Raw genomic sequence first — 21,477 nt, 5'->3', positions numbered from 1 at the left:
TGGCAACAAAAGTATGCAACAGTGTGAGAAAAAATATAATTATTACATTCCAAACACTACTGTCCTAACATTTTGGTTAATGTGTGTATACTGTAATTCCATGAGATATACTTATATATTTAAATGCACCTAAGTATATTTTGAAATGTGCAACTCACCAGCGGATTAATGATAGATGTTATGTTAAACTAACAATCTCAGATGCCTTGCAAAGTGGAAATAAAAAAAAAAATACGAACACAACTGCTACAGTATCTTTGCCTGACCAGGTGATATTGATTCGGGTGGTTTTCCCATAGGGTCCCATTCTTTCAGTTACACACAAACCATTTGAAGAGGGAGAGAAGAGCAATTTGCAGTCCTATCAAAACAAAAGAGTGAGGTACTTTCCTTCTCTGTCATGCTCACAGGACCCCACTGTCAGTCAGACAGAGCTGCTCACCAAACAAGTGCCCCCACCCTGCTGTCTCACGCTGTGGGCGCCGAGAAAAGATGTCAGATAATCCGACAGGCGAAATGAGACATCTTCATCAGATCATCAACACCCTCACAGACTGGCGCCAAAGTGTCCTCGGGGGAATCTTTCTCCACTCCGAGCATCAGCTATAGAGATGAAACCTGCATGCCCCCCCTTTATCAGTGCTTCTGGGACATGACTGCATTTTCTACTCATTTTCCCCGCAGACAGTTTAGCAGCTATGAAATTAATCAAAAGCGCATAACTGAATCTGATTTTTTTTAAAAAAGAAAAACAACAAATAGATGAAAATCTATATCTATAAATAGTATAAAAGTGTTTAAAACTGTTTTTCTTTATACCAAACTGACAGCACTACCACCATCCCACTGCTGTCTTGATCCACATATTTGACTCTGTCTTTCGGAAATAGATAACAGCAAAATCTCAAGGCGATGGCTATGGTCACCAAACTTTGATGGTCAGCTAAATTTGCTCTGGCTTTTGGGTACCAAGCCAGCTTTGAACAGGGTCATAGTTTCTACGGTAATGACTGTAAGTTGATGTTAGAGGTTGCTGATGCTGTACTTCCGATGTGTTTTGCAGCACTACAGTTGTTCATGCATATATTGTGTAAACTGAAATCGCTGATTTCTTTCCATTAGTTATGTTTGGGTTGTTTAGTTTAATATGAAATGAAATCTCATGGACCCTAATTTATGTAACAATTTCATAGCAGATAATTGGCTTCTTTAAAAGCCCAAGCATGATGTTTCAACTCTAATTAGCTGCAGGCCAAAAGTGGGATTTAATAATGCGTCAGAGGGAAACAATGATATTATGAGTCACTGGCATTTGTGGCAGGAAGAAAAATTTATGCTAAAAGCAAAAGCAATATATATAGGGAGTGACTGGTTTATTTAATTTTTTGCATAATATCATGGCACTTTTAATCTGAATGGGGTATGCAATAGTGTGGTAAAGTAACTGGAGTTCAGCTGCTGCTAACGTGCCGTGATTTAAGTGAATTGTGGCTGATGAGCACTCCCATACAGAGAGTAGAGTGCATCGAGTCGAGAGGTTAATATGACAGTGAGAGGAGCCTACAGGATACCCGAAAGGTGATTCATAGTAAATCACAGCCACACATTTGTGATAATCAACAGTCTGATTCAAGCATTGCCAAGAGCAGCAGTGATGAGACCCAGAAATGATTGAAATAGCTTTTCCATGGGGTCTTGAACAGGGTGACTTTGCTCTTTGCCAACCAGAATTGCCTTTTTTCCCCCCCTTATAGTAGGGGGCTGGGAAATCGCAACAGACAGCAGACATGTCACTCTAACAGAATGTTATTTTACAGAGGTTTGTGCACTGATTTCAGACTTTAAACTAGCTTAGAAAACCACCTCATTGAAGCTAAGAAGAGCATTCTTCTCACATTTTAGTGCATTAACACATACTTTCCAGTGAAAATGGATTCTCTGTCCAGCTAAATCTGGTGTTTCAATACAAATTTGCCTTATTTAAGTCTGAAATATATTATTTTCTTTCACTGTGATAATGATAAATTTGTCCCAGGACACAATAACAAATGACCATTCTTTCTCAACAGAATTATCCTCCATTTCTGCACTACAAAGCAAAGCATTCACAACTGAAAGTAGCATCACTTACTTTATCTTTAGATATTCTCTGCAAGGGCATGATTTCTCCACATAGTAAGCAAGTGAATACAATTAAACTGTCATTAAATTTTCAAAAGTTTCAAACAACAGCCACTTAAACCCGCACATCCTCAACATATAGCTGACAGATGAGATACAAGAGGCAAGGGAGATTTTAAATTAAACACAAAAAGAGGACAACATAGTAATTTCATTGGCAATCTGTTGTCTGTCTCTTAGCAGTATGCCGATCTAATAACGGCGAACACTAATCCTTGAAGCCGATCACTTACCTGCTTCAAGATGGTATAATTTGAGCCATCCACACTCAATTTGCGTATTTCATGGTGGTCCGCCATAATGAGAAAGGGCTCTTCAGCTGTAATGAGGAACATGCAGCGTTAGAGGACATATACACCACTGAAATTCTGCAAACGGAGAAATGAAAAAACCACCCAACCTGACAAAGCCTTGCATGTATTTGGGTTGCGATCCAAGGCCTCGTAACCATCCACACATAGGCACTTGAAGGACCCATAAGTATTGATGCAGCGCTGGCTGCAAGGGAGTGTACTGATACATTCATCCACATCCACACAAGTCTTCCCATCGTCCTTCAGATGGAAGCCAGGCCAGCATTTACACTGAACATATAAAACACAATCAGAACTTTGAAGAAAAGAAAATCGTGAATGCAGATTATGCCGGATAAAGCATCGGAAATGTTAGACAAATGTTAGACAAATTATTCAAATTCTATGTTATGACAAAATTTCTGAAAAAACTTCACACTTGAGTTCTCTCCTCATATGATGCATCATAATATGAAAGCAGTGCAAGTTGTATTTTCACAGCAATTTGAGAGAAAATATATTTTAGACTCCAAAATAGTTTTCTCAAAGTAATGCAACTGAGCACGGGAAATGCACTGAAACCAAGCGCCATACATGTATGATCCCATCAAAGCCAGGATACAAACACACTGTTTCTTGACTCACAAGTTAAATCTCACATCAGTGACCAGGCCCCCAAAAACTAACTCAAAGTGCTTGTATCAGCTGCTCTGAACCCAGTGCAAATCCCTTTCTTATCCAAAGTTATAACCTTGAGGGCCTTTCTGCTGATCTTCCTGTTCGGGTCACAAATGGATGAGCTAAGAGTCTGCAGTGATGTGCTCTGTCCAGCTCTGCCTCCGTCATGACGACGACGAGGAGTTTTTCTGTGCTTTCAGCCACTTTTCTGATGCAGTAAACACCATCTTGTGGAGGAGCAGGAGAGGAAAATCCAGGGATGAAGGCACAAAAGCACCACGGTCTGACAACAGGGACAGCCATCGTAACACTCCAGCGGTTGTGGCCTTGACCTGGATTCATATCTACCATCACATGCCACCATTGCTTGGCAATCGCATGGCACAGTCAGGGAGCTTAGATCATTGTTGGCATATCATTAAACTCACCTTACAGTTTTCAAGGTTATTCAAAAAGTGAGAGACTACATGTATATATGCCCCTACCCGTCTTTTAATGATGTGCAGAGTTAGGCTTGATTCATCACCCAGCATTAATCATTCATGTCCACACTACTACTAAAATAAGCTTCACATTTTACCTGCTACTGAATTGGAAATGATGTTAATGCGTACAACTACTGTTTCTCAGATAAAGTCTCACACTAGTAGTAATATGTGATATTGTAATGCATGTCACACTCTCTGAAGTAGGCCCCATTATAGCTGTGAATCATCATGAAAACTAGCTCTCACTCTGTACATTTGCATTAGTTTGTTCTACTGTTCTACACACAGACAGGTGACAAATTGAATCCTTGATTGCTACAGTAAAAGGATCTGGATCCTTTATCCTGCGATGAATCACTTCTATCCAGACGGGAGTGGTCTTTTCCTGGATGACAATACCCACGATTCCACGACACAGTGGAAACTATGTGAACCATATGCTATCGTCTTCTCAGCCACCAGATTTCAACCCATTTGAACATCTATGGAAGATTTTAGACCACCATTGTCAAAAGAGAAAATATCTTTTGGAAGAATGTTGTTTGATCCCCCAGCAGAGCTCCAGACATCTTGAGAATCAACACAAATGAGCATTAAAGCTGTTCTAGTGAAATGTGGGGGTCCAACATCTTACGAAAACCCTTGATGTAGGTTTTCTTTTCATTAGTCTCTTGTTCAGTACTTTGCCAATTGTTATCTCTCCCATCTGCACTGTTGCTTGCTTTAACTTTTAGCTGGATGTACCACTCTTTCATATCCAAAAAATGATGGAGAATGCACTTTTAGGCTGTCAATCACTTACCTTGTACCCCACAGGAAGATCCTGGCAGTCCTGCGTGCACCCACTGACTCGGCGGTTCAAGCATTCGTTCACATTGCAGTTCCTCTCATCTGACCCGTCTCCACAATCATCTCTCCCGTCGCACAGATTCCCCTCAGAAATGCAGCGTCCATTGGAGCACATGAAGAAGGAGCCATTGCACAAGCTTCCTGAAAAGAGCAAGACATGACTGTCACTGGCACAACGCCCTGTAATACTTCAGGAAAGCCGGGGGAACGTTTTTTGACCTGAAAGTGGATCTTGACAGATTAATTCCTTCTCGGGGAATCTCTTCTTGTTGTGCCGCCTTTTTGTTTCCGGCATATGTACCCACCACTTTCCTGGAAGAGCGGCGGTGCTGGTGACACTGATGAAGAGATTCCAGCTGAAAGCCAAACAACAGTCTTACCTGCAGCCAGACATTTGAGGTTCAGAGGCAGTTCGTCAGAGTGGTCGGGACAGTCTGCATAGCCGTCACACTCCCACTGAGAGCTGAGAAGACAGCGGCCGTCCCCACAGCGAAACTCCCCCGATCCACAGGAGCGATACACTGAAGCAAGACAGACACTTTCAAGTTAACTTGGCAGCGTCATAGCTTTATATCGGGGGGGTAGCTTTATCACAGTGAAGTGTCAGTTATGGAAAATAAAGCAGCACAGGCAAGATTTTTATGGTCATTGTTCATATTATAATGATGCACCCTCATAGTGTGCATAGAATCATTGCTGATCAACAATTCGCACCATCTGGAGGTATAGTGGCGTTCACAGCTGCAGTGGCCAATATTTCAAGTACAAATACACATATTTCATCAGCCAGTTGTCATAAATCAGGGCTGCAACAGAGAGTTCCTTCGACACTGCAAACTGTTAAGGCCCAAATAAAAGCAGTTAAACAGTATGGTTACAAGTAGCATATTAGCACGAAAAAATTCAGGCTACTCAACTCAAATTTCTCAAAGAAAAATCTAAATTCCATCACTCCTAATAATAGTAGTGTCTAACTTTCATAGACAGCTGGTCCAGACAGTATAGTAACTATACAAAACACTGTCCTTCAAAGCCATTTTTCTATTTTAATATGTTAATTTGTCCATTTTTTTCATGGCCAGCATGGTTCTATAAAGGGTTTGTGATCAGCAATGAGTGTAAACGGTTTAACTGCGAGTCCATACCAGTCTGTGGTCACATATTTCAATTTGACTTTATTTTGGTCTCCTTTCGCCTCGTCAGCTGCTGATCTGCCCTAAAGCTGTCGCATATATCTATCAAACTGGAAATCTGTCCACCATTGCAATTTCAGTAAACTTTGCGATTCAAACTTTCCCCATGCAGCTTTTAATGGGAGCATATTCACATCCCACTGGTGAATATCAAGTGCAAGCGAGCAAGATAAATCTACTTGCCACATTCCAGTGACTCATCAGATCCATCTCCACAGTCGTTATCGTGGTCACAGACGAATCGCTGGGGGATGCACGCCTTGTTGCGGCAGCGAAACGAGCTGTCATCACATGTGTTGTTGGGTGCTGGTGCACGAAAAGAAGAGAGTTCAAGAGCTAATCAATGGATAAACATTTCCTTCTCAGCATGGCATGCAATATGTCTCGAACATAACATAAGCCTTATGCTAATCCACTGGTCTCTGTGTTTTCTAATTGTTTTTTTTCATAGTTAAGTAGGCTTAAATCAAAGCAGAAACAATCCAGACTGCACCGCTTAGTGAAGGCTGCAGCTGTGCAAAAAATTCACATTATTTACCATTTCTCGCTGTACGTATGCGCTTTGTTTTTCTTCTTTTGAATAAATTGCAATGAGCTATTCAATATTTTGCGATGAAAGAAGGCAGAGTTTACCACAGCCGGCTGCCGAAAGCTCATCACTCCCGTCAGGACAGTCCCTTTCACCATCACAGAGCCAACGTTTTGGAACACAGGCGTAAGAGCCAGGGCAGCTGAACAGCCCCGGGGCACAAGTCACTGCACCTGAGAGGAAAACAGGACACATGGTGTACTTTCAAAAGCCAGTCAATACAGTGGGTAAAATGCACAACAGAGATAAAACAGCATAACAAACACAAAACTGATGCAGATGTCTGTTTTTTAATTTTTGTTAGGATGTTGCCTTTTTTTAATCAGCAAAGACCTTTGAGTCATTTCAATACATCAAAGCACCTTGTGGAGCCCTTACAGAATATATCAGACTATATTAGATATAATTTTGGGTATGGTTTTGAACTTATACTCCTTTTATGACCCCCAAGAAACTCTAATTTTCATTGTGAAGCATTTTTTTTGGGTGCAGAGCTAACACATAATGACCTTGCTTTTGTGAATAACAATTATTTACCTGAATTCTTTGAGTCAGCAATTGCCTTTATCTTAGGACTGCCCTTTAAGGCAAAACAGACCAGAAGAAAAATTGGCTGCACTAAGAAACAAAGGTAAATACAGCAGTTCAATTAGGCATGCGGACCCAAAACGCACATCTTTCTTTTGACAAGAACTCTACTTGGGAAATCTTTGGACCATTTCATTAATATTCAACTCCATTACAATCAAATTACACCAATCAGCGTTCATACAATTCCACTCTCTTTATTATGGTTGGATTGGTTTTGTTTTATTGTAGAATTCATTACACACACACACACACACATATCATTTGCCCCACTGAAATCGCTATGCCTCTTGGGTTTCAGTGCTTGGAAAAAAAATCTATTTGCCTCAGTGCTCCCTTGAATTATCAGAAAATGCCTATGGTCTCATTTGTTGCCTCATTAAGATTGTTTCATTTCTGTCCATTCCTTTTCACGTCTGCAAGAGGAACACATGAAACTACTACAGCATAGCGACTGCAACATTTTATACCAACAGCATATTCCTGATGACACTTGAAAGGGCACTAACCGCAGATCTGGATGCTCTCGTCAAGACCGTCCTCACAGTCATTCTCCCCATCACACAGCCATTGCTTGGCGATGCACTTGTTCTTTGAGCAGGCAAACTGGTTCCACAAGCATGAGGAATCTGTAGAAGGCAGTGGAAGAGAAATTTCAATGCCATAAATCAAACAAAGTGAGGAGGAACCAAAAACAAAAGTGCCATACCCTGTAGAAGGGACAGAGCATTTTTAATCAAAACACAACAACTGGGCTAGCGCTTATTTGCCCCTTGGCTTGCTTGTTTTTCTCTGCAGATTTTCTGCTTAGTGGCCCTCATGAGTATAGCTGCCTCACAAGCATTGTAAATAGTACTTTTCCCCCTATTCTCTCACAAAGAAGACATTTGATGAATGCTCCCAGTTACTGTGCAGTGAAATAAAACAAAATCAACTGAACACAAAAGAAAATACCTAGATTAAAGGTGCAGTCAGCGACTACAATCCAATACATTTTTTGTCAAATACAGCAAATATCTCCTCTGTTGGTACACAACTCTGGCTGGCTTCCCTGGAAATGGGAAAAAGACAAAGTGGCTCGAACTGTGCCACACAACAGTATTCCAGCCAGTCAGCAACAGGGGGTGATCATGCTGATGCACAGGACAGAGAGGGGGAGAAGGGAGTAGGAGTGAGAGTGAGAGTGACAGTCTGGCATTTGGCAATGTACTGAAGTCCACAACGTATTTGCACTGGCAAGAAGAAAAGATAGCTGAGAAAAAGCCAAAGAAGAAAAGGTCAAAGAACAAAAATTTAAATAAACGGTTTTGATCCGGCTGAGATTAACAGATATGTTAGAAACTTGAGCTTCCCTTTAACCTTAAAAATCCAATCCAAACCAGCTTTATTTATATAGCACTTTAAACAACCACCGACTGAACCAAAGTGCTGCACATCCAGAACAAGTCAAATACATTCAGAAATACACAACAGAAACACTAAAAACAAATAAAATACACAATAAAGGCAATAAAAACAAAAATAAACATGAGTTAACTGAATATTAGATGTTCAATGAATTGAAAATGATCTGATGAGTTGTGAAAGTGTAACACTAACCGAGCAACATAAAGGTAATTTTGAGAATACAGGTTGAATAAACTCATGATTTTACATTGAAGGAGTTAGCCACACAGAAGACCTATTATATTTTCTAAGTGTAAAGCATTTCTTCCTTATTTAACACTGAGAACCGACAATGCAATAAATTGTAAGTCTAAAGATGTAGCAACTGAATTCAGTACGGACTTTTGCCATAACTTAAATTTAACAAAGACATATGAGTTACATGTCTGCTACAGAAATCTACAAAAAAAGAATATTATTATCTTACCAAAGCACTCAAGTATTGATTAAAAGTAATTCTCTATTATTTGTTGAAAAGAAACTGGGGTTCAAAGGGTGTCAGGAAACAGCTGGATGTCAACTAAGAGCTGTTGATTGCGGTGCAAAAACTATTGTGTCAAAAGTGGATACCAATATATTCATAAGCTGTGTTGAATTTGTGTCACTGAGTCACCTACTCTCCCTGGGGAGCCGTTCTCTGGTCTCATTCTCTCAGATGTCAAGCCGAGCAAAGTCTGCCAGAGCTTTGATAAGATGTTGAGAGAAGGAAGAGGGATGTGTGCTCCAGGTCAAACCGCAGTACAGGGAATTATGGATCCAACTGAGGGTGGGGGGTAGGGACAGGGGAGGTACCTCACACTGCGTTGCTTTCCTTCCTGTCACACTTTGTACATCACGCCGGCTTTATGTACATGTCCTGATACTATGATGTAAGATAAGGACGAGATAAACATTAAATGGCTAAATCTGGAAACCGTGATTATCCAGACTTTCTGTGTGCGATACCGAATTTGCACTTCAAATGCAAACAGCTGCTTCAAGTGTAGAACAAAATAGCAGGTCTACAGCACATTAAACGTATCAAAGAAAGCCTTTCATGTCTCATTTTCAATAGTGTTTCACACAGGAGAAAAAGCGCATTATGCATTGTGAAGTGACAAATGACTATTTCGTCTAATCAGATGTGAATTTGAAATTTCTCAAATGTAATGACATTTTCCTCAAACCACGTTGCCTTTGCCATCAAATTATCAGTGGCTGGAGCTTTTTATATGATAATTAACTCAAAAGGGAAAGGGAATATTGTCTATTTGTCCTAGAAAAGCTATTCAGTTCTTCAACTTCTCAAAGAATTATGGCATAATTCATATCAGTTCTGATATACGCATATTTGAAGCATGGGATGTTATCATTTCACACAGGCCAAAATGACATTTCTAGATAAAGGAATGGAAATGGCGTTCATGTGTTATGCATCTCTCTAACAACATTCATAGGCAATTTACAAAATAAATCAGATAACTCGAAAAGCTTTAAATGTGAAGCTGGAATGCACTGAACGGCCTCCTTCCATTGTTTGTGACTAAATGAGAACAAAGGGACTTTTTAATTGTACACAAAGAGGAAACAAGATCTGCATCAAGTTCTGTCATTACTGTAAGTACTGTGGTCATAGTTTATTTTTGCTATACTTAATTATGACATCAGTGTCAGAATGATGGGGTCTGGCCGGTTTAAAGGCAAAATGAATGCATCGAAAACAAGTCTGAAGTCTGCAGCCCCTCAGCTGTGTGAAGCTGTACCTAAGTAGTCATACATGCTAACTTGCCCCAATGACAACATGCTGATATTAAGCAGGTATAATGCTAAGCATGTTAGCATGCTAACACATGTTTAAAACACTTAATACATAGTGCAGCTGAGCCTGGTAGAGATGTGTTTCGTTTTGTTGGTATTTCGTCATAAACTGAAAGATTAGTTCTAAATCTAAAGCCTTAATAAATGCAAACCTGCATGTTCTTTGACACAAAAAGTCAGGATCACCTAAATTATTAGCATATGTTGTTTAGATATCATGAGTTGTCAATAAACTACGTTATTCTAATTTATTATGTAAATTTGACTATTTCAATGGATATTCAAACTTAACCCTTACAAGGCCATGTTTCTGGAGAAGTACATACTGTATACTAAAACATATACTAAAACCACCTAATCCATATTGAATTTCGGACGGTACGCAGCCCTGATAAGAGCTTCGTAATTGCGGCTTCGTTATAACGGCTCATACGGCTTTATCGTTTGAAATAAGCAAATTTGGGGCCAATGTTTATATCTTACCAAACATACAGGTGTGTGCATAATTTATGTTAATTAGCAATCATAAACAAGTCACACGTGTTGAGCCCAGAATGTTCGGTTTCGGCTGTGTGTACGAGTAAGCGTGAACCGAGTATACTCGGTCCCGGCTTTTTAAGGGTTAAAAGTTTGACCTGCTTGTGGCCATACACATGTGTATACCAGACAGACAAAACCCCAGGGTCTGAAAAGTAAGGTCAATAAGGAAAAATGCTTTAAAACCTGCATTCTTTCATCAGATGGCAACTAATGTGTTTTCAAAACAAAGTCCGATTGCATAGAAGTCTATGAGAAAAAGATGGTTCCTCTCACTTGATTTGCTATGCCAGTAAAAACATTTCTTAGTGAGTTTCTGGTTTCAGTCACTACTTTCAAGACTTTTTGAATACAGCATGATGTTCATTTTATCATTCATGGCTTCGTTTAGAGGAAACTAGAGAATAGAACAGGATATGGTTTAGGGCGGGGCTACATTGTGACTGACAGCTTGCTACCAATTTACTATGTATACTATCCTTGGGTTCTCCAGAAGTAGCTCCTTACTCCTGGTTTCAAAAGAACAAAATAAATTAGAAAATTTAAGACTTCAAAACAGTCCAGAAACTGATGGACGATGTCACAGTCGCTAAATTCATGTTTTCTATCGAGTCTGTGCTTGCAAGTTGAAAATTCAAGAGATTAGCAGACTCGCTGCAATTTATCCAGCAATTGCAGAGACTACGCCATGAAAGTAAATGTGTCATTTTCCGATGGTACTAGAGGAAAAGTACGGGTAGTATCAGAACCATTAGAATTCATCCTCCTTGTACTATGAACCTTGACATCAAATTTCATCTTGATTTATCCAATGGGTATTGCGGTCTAGACCAAATACCAACATTACCATCCCCAGACCCATGATAGTAATGTGTATGTACAAAATGATAGGGAGAGACATCCTCAACATGTGTATGTGTTAGATGGAATCTGTTTAGCGTTGATGAGTGCAAATTGAAATTGTGCTCTTTTACTTGACAGAGAATGCAATTGATCTGCATATAAACAACAGCATTACTGAATGACTGCTGCATGACCTCTTACACTCTAACTGCCCTACCTAGTATAGCCAGCCTATGGAATAGACAATACAACAGACTGACAATTCATATACATGCATCAAGTGCTTTTACATTAATCAATTCGTTAGATCCAGTTACTTTGCATATGTGTGATCATGATGAAGCCTAGCAGCTACTCTGACCACCTACATGAAAGCACCCGGCGTGTTTTTCCTTTGATGCCTAAAGCAATGGAATGTGAACAGGGATGTGTGTGAGCTGTTGGTTTTGTGTGCAAATTACGGTAATCTATACCATGACTTAATTATGGTCCTCCTGTTAAACTGGAGAGATCTTGACTTTGTCATAGTAAGTTCTGCATACATTAGCATTCATCAAAGCAGAAGTAAGAATGCTCTTGCTGCCGCTGGCAAGGGAAGGAGAGGAGTGGCATTGTGCTGTGTAATCCTTTCATATGTCACCACTTTCCACTGAACTCATATTTCCATCTTCAGTATAACAGTTTCAGTGACTGATGGCTCATTAATTAATTGTTACACTGCAAGCACTGTATATTATAATTCAAAGCGAAGGGGGAGATGTGTGTGTCCTCAACAGCCTCACTCTGAATTCAGGGTCGGAATTAGACTTTCAAACAGGCAGCAAAACTCACTTGAGAAATCTTGAACACACACAATAAGGGGAAGCAAAACAAAGTGAGAAGAAATTGCCTCATGGCAAGATAAACAATCATCTCTTGTCCTACTGCCTCCTCCTAACATATTTTACCTAAAATTGTTGCAGGCCTAGATCTATTTAAATGACAGAAACATTACAACAAATAGCTTCTTGTTAATGGAAAATAAATACCCTTCCAACTGCTGACAATGTTGTGTACAGCAACAAAATACCTCATCTATTATTTCAGTTTATTGTGTAAAAGCTCTTGGAAGAGAGGTAAGATTTGTTGGCTCACCGCATTGGAATTCATCTGCTCCATCTTCGCAGTCTTTTTGGCCATCGCACAGCCACACACTGGAAATGCAGTTCCCACTTGGACAAGCAAAGTGGCCCTCCTCACACTTCTGCCCATGGGAAACTGGGACAAACAACAAAACCAAGCCGGTCCTTTGGGCATTAGCAATGATTGAGGTCATTATCTTTTCCTAAGCTCTCTCTGAATCTCTTATTCCACTGTCATAATCATCTCTGAAAATGAGATCTGTCGTAAGTCTTTTCTAATTGAAGCTGGCTTCCTTGAAGTGCCTCCGAATGCACGGACAAACTGTGTGTCTTTGTGTGTGTTTATGTTGCTGCTCACCCTGGCAGTTGGTCTCGTCAGCATAGTCTCCGCAATCATTTGCACCATCACAGATCCATGAAGGGTGGATGCACAGTGAGGTGGAATTGCAGCTGATGAAATCTTTTTCTTTCACCCCAAGCTTGTAAAAGTGAGAGCAGCCGGTGTGGTCTGAATACAAAACACAGCATCGTAATAATTGTCTTCTCACAATGCCACAGTGAACGTGGAGGTAGGAAAAAGGGGAGCGGTATTCAATCTGATCCCAGAGATGAGCAAGTTACTGGGTCCATCTGATGTGCCGGAGATGCAGGTGTGTGTACGTTTTCATATCAACAGCAATGCAAAGCAAAAGCTGAAGGACTTACTGCAGTTTTTCTCATCAGAGGCGTCGGCACAGTCGATGACCTGGTTACACCAGGCTGAGCTAGGTACACAGCTTCCATCCCTGCAAGACGTTTCTGATGAGCCACATGTGACATCTGGGGGAGAGAATTAGCATTTCAAAAAGATACCAGAAAAGAAACAGTACTCAGGCACAGTTACAGGTACGGCTCACAACAATACGTAGAACCTCTTTCTGGGAGCAGTGAAAATTAGCTCCAGGTTGCAAAATGCCAGGCAAAAAAAAACAACAACAAAGGTTTTCATGAGTTTCAGTATCTTTGCAGTTGGACTGGCTGTTCTATAAAAGCTGACTGAATGCTATGACCCTCTTAGTAGTGTGCAAGAGCAAATCACACTTAATATGCAAGATGGGGCTTCTTAGTTCTGTTGTTCATTTACCAATCACATTCTGAGGTCATTTCACGACTCTCCGTTTTATTATCAGCTTATAACTTGCTAACACTAGAATTAAATGTTCTAACGGAAGCAGAAAAAAGTTATTGTTCATGTCATATTAAAAAAGAATCGGCTAACGATGACACACCATAGTGAGATAAACTCATTCCTGAAATCTCAGACTGCTGAGTTAGAAGGTCTACATTAATTATGAACCTACTGCTGTCTCCTTGTGGGCTTGAGTGAGCTTGGTAAGAATCTAGATACCTCCATGTTTTACCGCTATCCCCAATAACAGTGTGGGAATAAACGCTGTAATATCCACATCTTAAATACTACCAAAAATAAAATTACTGGCCATAATGAAAATATTGTCAGAAGTTTTTTTTGGAGGGTAAGAGTTGGGAGTCTCTTTGAATTTGTGCACTCTTTATGATCTTGGGGCTCATTAAACAGGGAAGGCTTAGCGCAGCATGTGGCCTAGCGTGCAGTATTAATATAAGCATTTGTGTGACTTGGATTCTGCCCTCAGAGGCAGGACGAATAGAAGAGTAGATCAAAAGGCAGCGACTCACTGTTACAGAAAGCTTCATCAGAGTTGTCCCCACAGTCATCGATCCCATCACAGAAGCGGCTGTTGGCCACACACCGCTGGTTGTAGCAGGGCCGAAAACCCTTCCGACAGCTCCTGTTGTCTGAACAAATTGAACTGCATTAATGTGGTGAAAATGACCACAATATTATCTACACATACATTAAACAAATCAACATACTTCTACGACACTATCCATTCCTATTTGTATACTTTGTTGTTAAGTGCGCCTTACCACAGTACTGCATCTTCTCATCTGATTTATCTTTGCAGTGGGCTACTCCATCACAAGTCAGCTGGTAGTTTATGCACTCTCCATTCCCACACTCGAATTCAGTGTAGATGTTGCAGGAGGAATTTTCTGCTGCAGAAGAAGACAGTGAAGGTGATTACTGTCAAAATGTCAACAGGATATTAAATGAGTTTATTCACTGGTAAACTAAGGCTACGTTTTAACACACAGTGAACAATAGATTTACTCAAGCAACGCGGTTTTCGGACAAACTTTGCAAAGGTCACGACTGTATTCCATAAACTCATTAACCTTGCACTTTAGCCTGTGGAGTATTTTGATTACCCATTGGTAGTCCATTCCCAACAGATTTACAGTGGTACATGTGTTGTAATATTAAATATCAGCATTCTACTTTTAGTGGTTTCAGTCATTAGTCAGAAATTTCAACAATGTCTCTGATCTGTGCTCCTCTTGCAGGTTCAAGAGTTCAAATTACAAAACATCTTTCTGCTCTAGTAACAGGTCATATCGGGGTGCGATAAAAAAGCCTGCCATCCTGTTACAGCCAGGCTACAATGCAGCTCTGAGTCACTTGCCATGTTTAGTCTGGCCAAACTTCTGTCGTTTGAACAGCTCTTCCCACCATATGGTCGACCATCACACTGCATTTCAAATTCAAGCGGTGATGTCAAATTATGAAGCAGCACAGCCCCCCCAAAGCTTTACATTTGTGACTGTAGACAGGTAGCTGTGGCAAAAATCCTACTCCTTTCAACTGTTTCTTTTTTCTGCATAAACTTAAAGCCCCACACACACCGCATAACAGTTTAGATATCTTTATTTTATTCTCAAACTGTATTGACTATGACTACCAGAATAATTACAAACTGACCGTTTAGTCAAATAGAAAGGAATAGCAGCTGTCCGCGCATGTTTGTGTGTGCTTATGTACAAAGGAATCAATTCAAAAACACCAAAGGGTCATGTAAATGGCACTTAAAAAAAAGGCACTGCAAGTTACACTATGCATATAAACGTAGGCAAAGACACCTTTCAAAATAACTAATCCATACAGGGTGTCATTAAAATCAATACCTAATGTTTGGAAGGTCAGCTGCGTGTCACCTCAGTATAATTAAAGCTGAAGCTCCTCGTGACTTACACACACATCTGTTGTCGTCCAACAGAACACGTTCTCCACGGCAGCTGCAGTTGACCCTTCCTTGTGGGGTCAGGAGACAAAGGTCGCCGCAGCCTCCGTTCATGTGTCGGCATGGGGACAGCTCACCTTCAATAACAATCAGACAGGACTGATTAGGCTTTCAGCAGTAGTCAAGGGGAAATTCTCTGGGGTCACACTTTCTCTTACAGATGTCATCACGGCGAGATGTTCAATACGGTCGTTAAGTCATCTTCTAAGGAGGTATTGTAAGCCCGCCTTTCCACTCAACACACTTTGTCCCAGTCTTCCACATCGATTAGTTCATTACATACCAAATTAATGGTACTCCCTTTTAATATTAGTTATAATAAAAATCTCACCGGAAGCTGTCACATAATTTGGACTCTCGGCATTTTATAATAAATATTTTTCCCTCGCTGAATGGTAAATCGAGAAAACAGTTGCCACTTTGTGACTCTGATGGTCTGCCACCAACCTTGATCTTTGCCGTCTAGCAGTGAAATAGTTACTATGGATTTCCTGCTATAAAATTCATTCCACGTGCAACCAAAACACAGGAAAGAATAAAGAACGGTCTGTCTAGTCCTGAGAAAGTAGGAAAAAAAACATGTAGAAGAAACTTAGAAACAAAGAGGCATCAATTATCAAGTGCAAGTGTTCAGAGACATACGTGTCCATTGGAGACCTTCTGTTGCTACTTGCCCTCCAGCCATGAATATTTTATTCATGAGAGAAGGAAACATTCATCTGTTGTACAGCTCAGGTAAACTAAATGTGTGATTATTTATAGTCAGGATATCTGCGACAAGGAAAATGCAATAAGACCAAGACAAAAAAAGATAACCTCAATTTCAAATCCGCCATTGTTGGTCAGCGCACATTACACTGGAGACGTGCAGCTGTGCCCATTGGAGGTCACAGGATGTGAAAGGAAAATTGTGGCTCTTTGCATCCGAGTCCAGCCAGTGGGATACACTTAAGCCCACATTCCTTTGTCCTACTTGGAAGTTAAACTTCATGCGACACTTAAGAGACTCCCTCTACAACATAAGCTACTTTTATATTAATTACCACTGAGGCTTAAGTTTCTGGCCATTCTAAATAAGACCACTTACATTTATCATCGGCAGCATTGCTGTAAATCAAATCCCTTGTACACCCCTTCAAACATGTGTTTAGTTAGTAACTAAATATTAAACGTTTCAAATTTTCTTACTTTGAAAAAGTCATACGCATTTTTTGTAACAGTACATTTATTTACAAAGACAACTGTATTAAGTTTAAATTGAAGTGAAATGTTCAAATGCGCAAAATCTATTTATTTCAACAGATACCTTGACTAATCTTTAACAACAAATCTCCTGTATTATGCAAATGCAATGCAAATATCCTGTGGAAATGCAAATAAATAAACCTAAATCTGGGATAAACCTGTATTTAGGCCTCACAAAACAAATGACAACAACAGTGCACAAAAAACCATATATGCATACTTCCCTGTAATATTCGTATTTTGCCACAGCTGAATGGCATACACAATAATTTAAGTCTTTTGTTCTGAACCAACATAATTAATATGCACATGTATAAATCCCTGCATACATCAACAACCACGCACCTGCAAACACATATCACACAGATAAAGCATTTGCATACACTGGTCATGAAACGGAACTCACTTCCAGGTGTGTAAATACTCACAGTTGTTGGTATCCCTGGCCACAGCTATAATTCCCATTGGCTGATGGGGTATATCTGCTCGAAGCACCTTGGTGTCACCACCTGTGTACTTGTTTGATCGCAGCACAGATCTGCGGGCCCAGTCTGACCAGTAGATAAAATCTGCATGGATGGCAAGCCCATAGAAGTTTCCAGGTCCTGATTTAACTATGACCTAAAAAACAAAGCACAAAACATTGCTGGTAGGTCTAAGCCTATGAGAGTATTTCTGAAGCAGCTAAACAACAAAGCGGGCGTTTGCTATTGCCGGTATGTGTACTTCTATCCACAAAACACTCACACGGATCTTTTCAGGGAGAGAGTACTGACATATTTTTGAGGAATAAATGTGGAGAATAATGTTTCCACTCATTAATCAACAAATCACCCCTGCTGCCCACTTGACTGCTGAACCCAGATGTTGGGGGAGTAAATGACAGCACCATTGGCAGGGAGGCAAGAATCCATCAGATGCCCCCCTTCTGGGACTCCCTGGGCATGTGGGTGGGTGGGGGGATCAGGGACTCCAGCAGCTCTGTGGCCTCAGCCATTAGTGGGACAGGCTTGTAAGCGACATCGCATTAGCCCTGTGCCATACTAGGATTAATAGGACAGGTGTTGATTAAAGGAGCCCAGCATGTGGAAGTAACAACTGGCCATCAGACAAGTGAGAGACAGAGAGGTAAACGCCAGATGGGGTCGGCCAGAACATATTGATAGGAAATTAGATTTGGGAGACATTCGGTTAACAGCCAGCGACGCCATTAGTTTTGTGCTGAACTCATGTTCCGTGTAAAATGGTAAGTAGCTCATACAGTCTCATCAATCTCCCACTATTCAACAGCATTCAAATATGATAGTTTAACCGTCATGTAAACAAACTCTAAAATGATTGCCTCAATCATTGGTTTTACATGGCAACAAACATGCTGTGAAAGAGCACTGTTGACATTGAACAGTTTTTTCCCCCTCCTACTCTTTATGGTAAAAAGCAAGCCTTTCTTTCCACCTAAACATGCTGACATCTTCCCTCATCACGTACTCCACTGGCCTTTGTGAAGCACCGACTTCATTAATGACAGGGGTCTCCACTCGCAAAATGGCACGGCGGAGAGAGCCATAACAGCTCTTGTTCTTCTCGCCAACAACACTGTCAGCATATAATGGTGCTGCTGCAGTGAACAAGAGTAGCTGAGCCCTCAAGGATACTCCACTAGCATCAAAGTTTACATTCGTATAACTCTTTACAAATTTGATGCTTTACAGATGCTTTTAATGATCTCAAAATGAAATCCTGCAGCCATTGCTGGTTTCCACACATCAGTGCCAAATTGAAAAAAGAAAAAATATCTTAAACTGACAAAGGCGACTTAAGCGTCCATCGCCCCAGTAGGCTTTTTGTATACAATAGATGCATTAAGATTTCAACAAATACAGTTGGGGTAAGTGCAGGATTTGACAGTCAGCTATCTCTGTTTAATTTACACATTTTAATTGGAATGGAGAATCTGCACCCAGAGCAGTCTTACTGCAAAGCCTTCATTAGCATGACTAGGCTGCAGTAAGGGCAGGTTGGGACGCAAAGGTGAAGGCTTTCTGAGCCTAGTGACCCGGCTCATCAAACATATGGGTGACTAATTGAGATGGGCCAAGGTGCAGAGCTACAGAGGTCATGTCAAGTGAAAACTGAAATCCACAGAAAAAAAAAAAAAAAAGGCCATCCAGTACTGTAATCCTCCGTACACCTCGGACACAGCTGGTATGCCCCAGTTAGGATGTTATAAATTATGCATGCCACCTTTATAGACAAAATGTGAAGTCCCCTCTCTGTGTTTTATTTACATTAGCAAAGAATGACTTTCATGATTAAGGAAACCATCTGCACCCTTGGAGATGTAGAAAGAAAAAAAAAAACAACAACATTCAAGAGGTAATTCAAATCCCACCCACTGTACAGAGGATGTTGTTCCAGGAGATGAGTTAGTTGGATATTAAACAGGAGAAAGGGAAATAAACTTAGATTTTAGAATCAAAAAATAATTATTTGAAATTCTGTCCAATAATATGTCCCTTATGCCAAATGCAGTTGTACATTTCCATAGACAGCTGCATCTGGTACACCTGTGTTGTTTCTGAATACAGGAAGGGCTCAGAAAGATTACAGTATAGGCAAGCATGTTAGAGACAGTGACAATTATGGTCAATTATATTCAACACTTTCATCCCACTTAATATAGGATTATGTTTCTGTCCATCATGATATATCCTGAAGGTTTTCTTCAGCGGTTACTCTGTTGCCTAAGCCTGCACTGATCAAAAATATGAAAAAAGCAGGCCAAATATTCTGCAACAAGCAGTGGGGCTGGAGCCAATCCCAGGAGACTTCAGGTGAAGGCAGAGGACACACTGGACGGGTCATCAGTCCGTTGCAGGGCTACATATACAAACAATCGCACTCAAATTCACGCCTACGGGCAATTTAGAATAGTCAGTTAACCCCAGCATATTTTTGACTGCGGGAGCAACCTGGAGTACCCGGAGAAAACCCATGCATGCACAGGGAGAACATGCAAACTCCATGCAGAAAGATCCCAGGAAAGCTGGGACACGAACCAGGGATCTTCTAGCTGCAAGGCGAAAGCGCTAACCACCACAACACTGCACAGTCTGCAACACGCAACTGAATTACAAATCTGACCTCCATTTTTCATGCTACATTTCTTCATTTTTTAAATAGCTTTAAGTTTAATTTAGATTTCAGTGTATTCCATGGAATAAATATTTGGTACAGTCTGGTAAAGAAATACTTGCCTGCTTAATTGTTATATTGCAACAGAAAAGTTATCCTGTAAGTTGACAGAATTGGTTTCTTCGGTTGTTTTTTGTTGTTTTTTGTTTTACATATGAAGCTCCGACAGTCTAAATTTGTGTTTTTGAGACATGCTCAGCCATGGCAGTGACTGCCTATTTTGCTTTTGACGTGTTTTCCAGCATGAAAGAAAACACCAAATGGATAACAAAGTAAAAACTAAAAAGCATAATTTTCATCAGAGGGGGTCTTTAAAATTAAAATCTTTTGTTTCTCTCCACACTGTGTGGCACAGCAGGTCAACAAAACACCCAACCGGCAGGGTTAGAGAAATGAAATGATTGTGCTGTGGGAAACTAGAAATTTGCTATTGCACCACTGAGTCCTCTTTGTTTAAAACATCTGAATTTCAAAGGTGGTGTGAGAAAAATGCGCAATTTTGACTGAAACAGTGTCCAGTGGCATATTTGGATGGCGATAGAAATATTCATATATGTTTTATGACATTTTTGCCCAGAGGGGAAAAAAAAACCCACAATCAATATCTTGTACTTTGGGGCTCATTCTTTTCATACTCACATATCTGCTGGAACCATCGTAGTCACATCTCTCAATCTTGCCAAGGCTTCCATCTGAAAAGTAGAGCTTTTCTGCTTTGTGGTCAATAGTCAGTCCATTAGGCGTCAAGATGTCAGTACTGATGACAATCCTCATATTCTTGCCAGCCAAGGTGGATCTCATGATGCTGGGCTTCTGCTCATTCCAGTTGGTCCAAAACATCAGGCTGAAAATGTGTCATGGACGGCCAAACCAAACACAGAAATCTTAGTGAGCAGAATGTCGTATTTTCTTTCATCATTTATCAACTGCCAGTGACTTAGATTTAATGCACAGGCATCAACAGGGACTGATTTCCATCTTCAAAAGTTGCATTAATTCACCTTCGTACTCCTACAAATTCCCACTTCAGCAAGAACTACAAAATAAATGAACGTGTAGTCTGGAAAAGGCTTTTTGTTCGAGCAGCTGTATTGACATGATGCAGAGAATTCTCTCCCATGCAGGCAAAACCCACACAACTGAAAGTATTATTCACTGTATTAAACTACTCGAGGTTTGTGCAGTCATGTCAGTCAATTATCAACAGTATCCCATAGCTGCCAAAACATCGTCGGCTTCCTTGTTTTTGCCCTGAAGGAGTTTATCACTGATAAAG

At 40.4% G+C, this 21,477-nt stretch overlaps 1 protein-coding gene across 4 annotated transcripts in view; it reads right to left on the bottom strand.

Annotated features, from left to right (window-relative positions):
• lrp1bb (low density lipoprotein receptor-related protein 1Bb) overlaps positions 1 to 21,477 on the bottom strand; it is a 270,427-nt gene that overhangs the window by 51,852 nt on the left and 197,098 nt on the right. For all 4 annotated transcript variants that reach the window (XM_051958593.1, XM_051958591.1, XM_051958592.1 and 1 more), the window contains 15 exons: positions 20,841 to 21,045; positions 17,435 to 17,627; positions 15,713 to 15,838; positions 14,551 to 14,679; positions 14,299 to 14,418; positions 13,309 to 13,422; positions 12,962 to 13,111; positions 12,617 to 12,739; positions 7,369 to 7,488; positions 6,316 to 6,444; positions 5,866 to 5,988; positions 4,870 to 5,010; positions 4,443 to 4,630; positions 2,582 to 2,765; positions 2,415 to 2,500 (listed from right to left, as the gene is read on the bottom strand). In XM_051958593.1, the coding sequence (XP_051814553.1) occupies positions 2,415 to 2,500; positions 2,582 to 2,765; positions 4,443 to 4,630; positions 4,870 to 5,010; positions 5,866 to 5,988; positions 6,316 to 6,444; positions 7,369 to 7,488; positions 12,617 to 12,739; positions 12,962 to 13,111; positions 13,309 to 13,422; positions 14,299 to 14,418; positions 14,551 to 14,679; positions 15,713 to 15,838; positions 17,435 to 17,627; positions 20,841 to 21,045 (2,131 nt within the window). The remainder of the gene's footprint in view (positions 1 to 2,414; positions 2,501 to 2,581; positions 2,766 to 4,442; positions 4,631 to 4,869; positions 5,011 to 5,865; positions 5,989 to 6,315; positions 6,445 to 7,368; positions 7,489 to 12,616; positions 12,740 to 12,961; positions 13,112 to 13,308; positions 13,423 to 14,298; positions 14,419 to 14,550; positions 14,680 to 15,712; positions 15,839 to 17,434; positions 17,628 to 20,840; positions 21,046 to 21,477) is intronic.

Source organism: Acanthochromis polyacanthus, chromosome 14, assembly GCF_021347895.1.
Source record: "Acanthochromis polyacanthus isolate Apoly-LR-REF ecotype Palm Island chromosome 14, KAUST_Apoly_ChrSc, whole genome shotgun sequence".
Lineage (NCBI taxonomy): Eukaryota > Metazoa > Chordata > Actinopteri > Pomacentridae > Acanthochromis > Acanthochromis polyacanthus.
The sequence above is the reverse complement of the archived record's forward strand: the minus strand, read 5'-3'. Positions and strand labels throughout refer to the sequence as shown.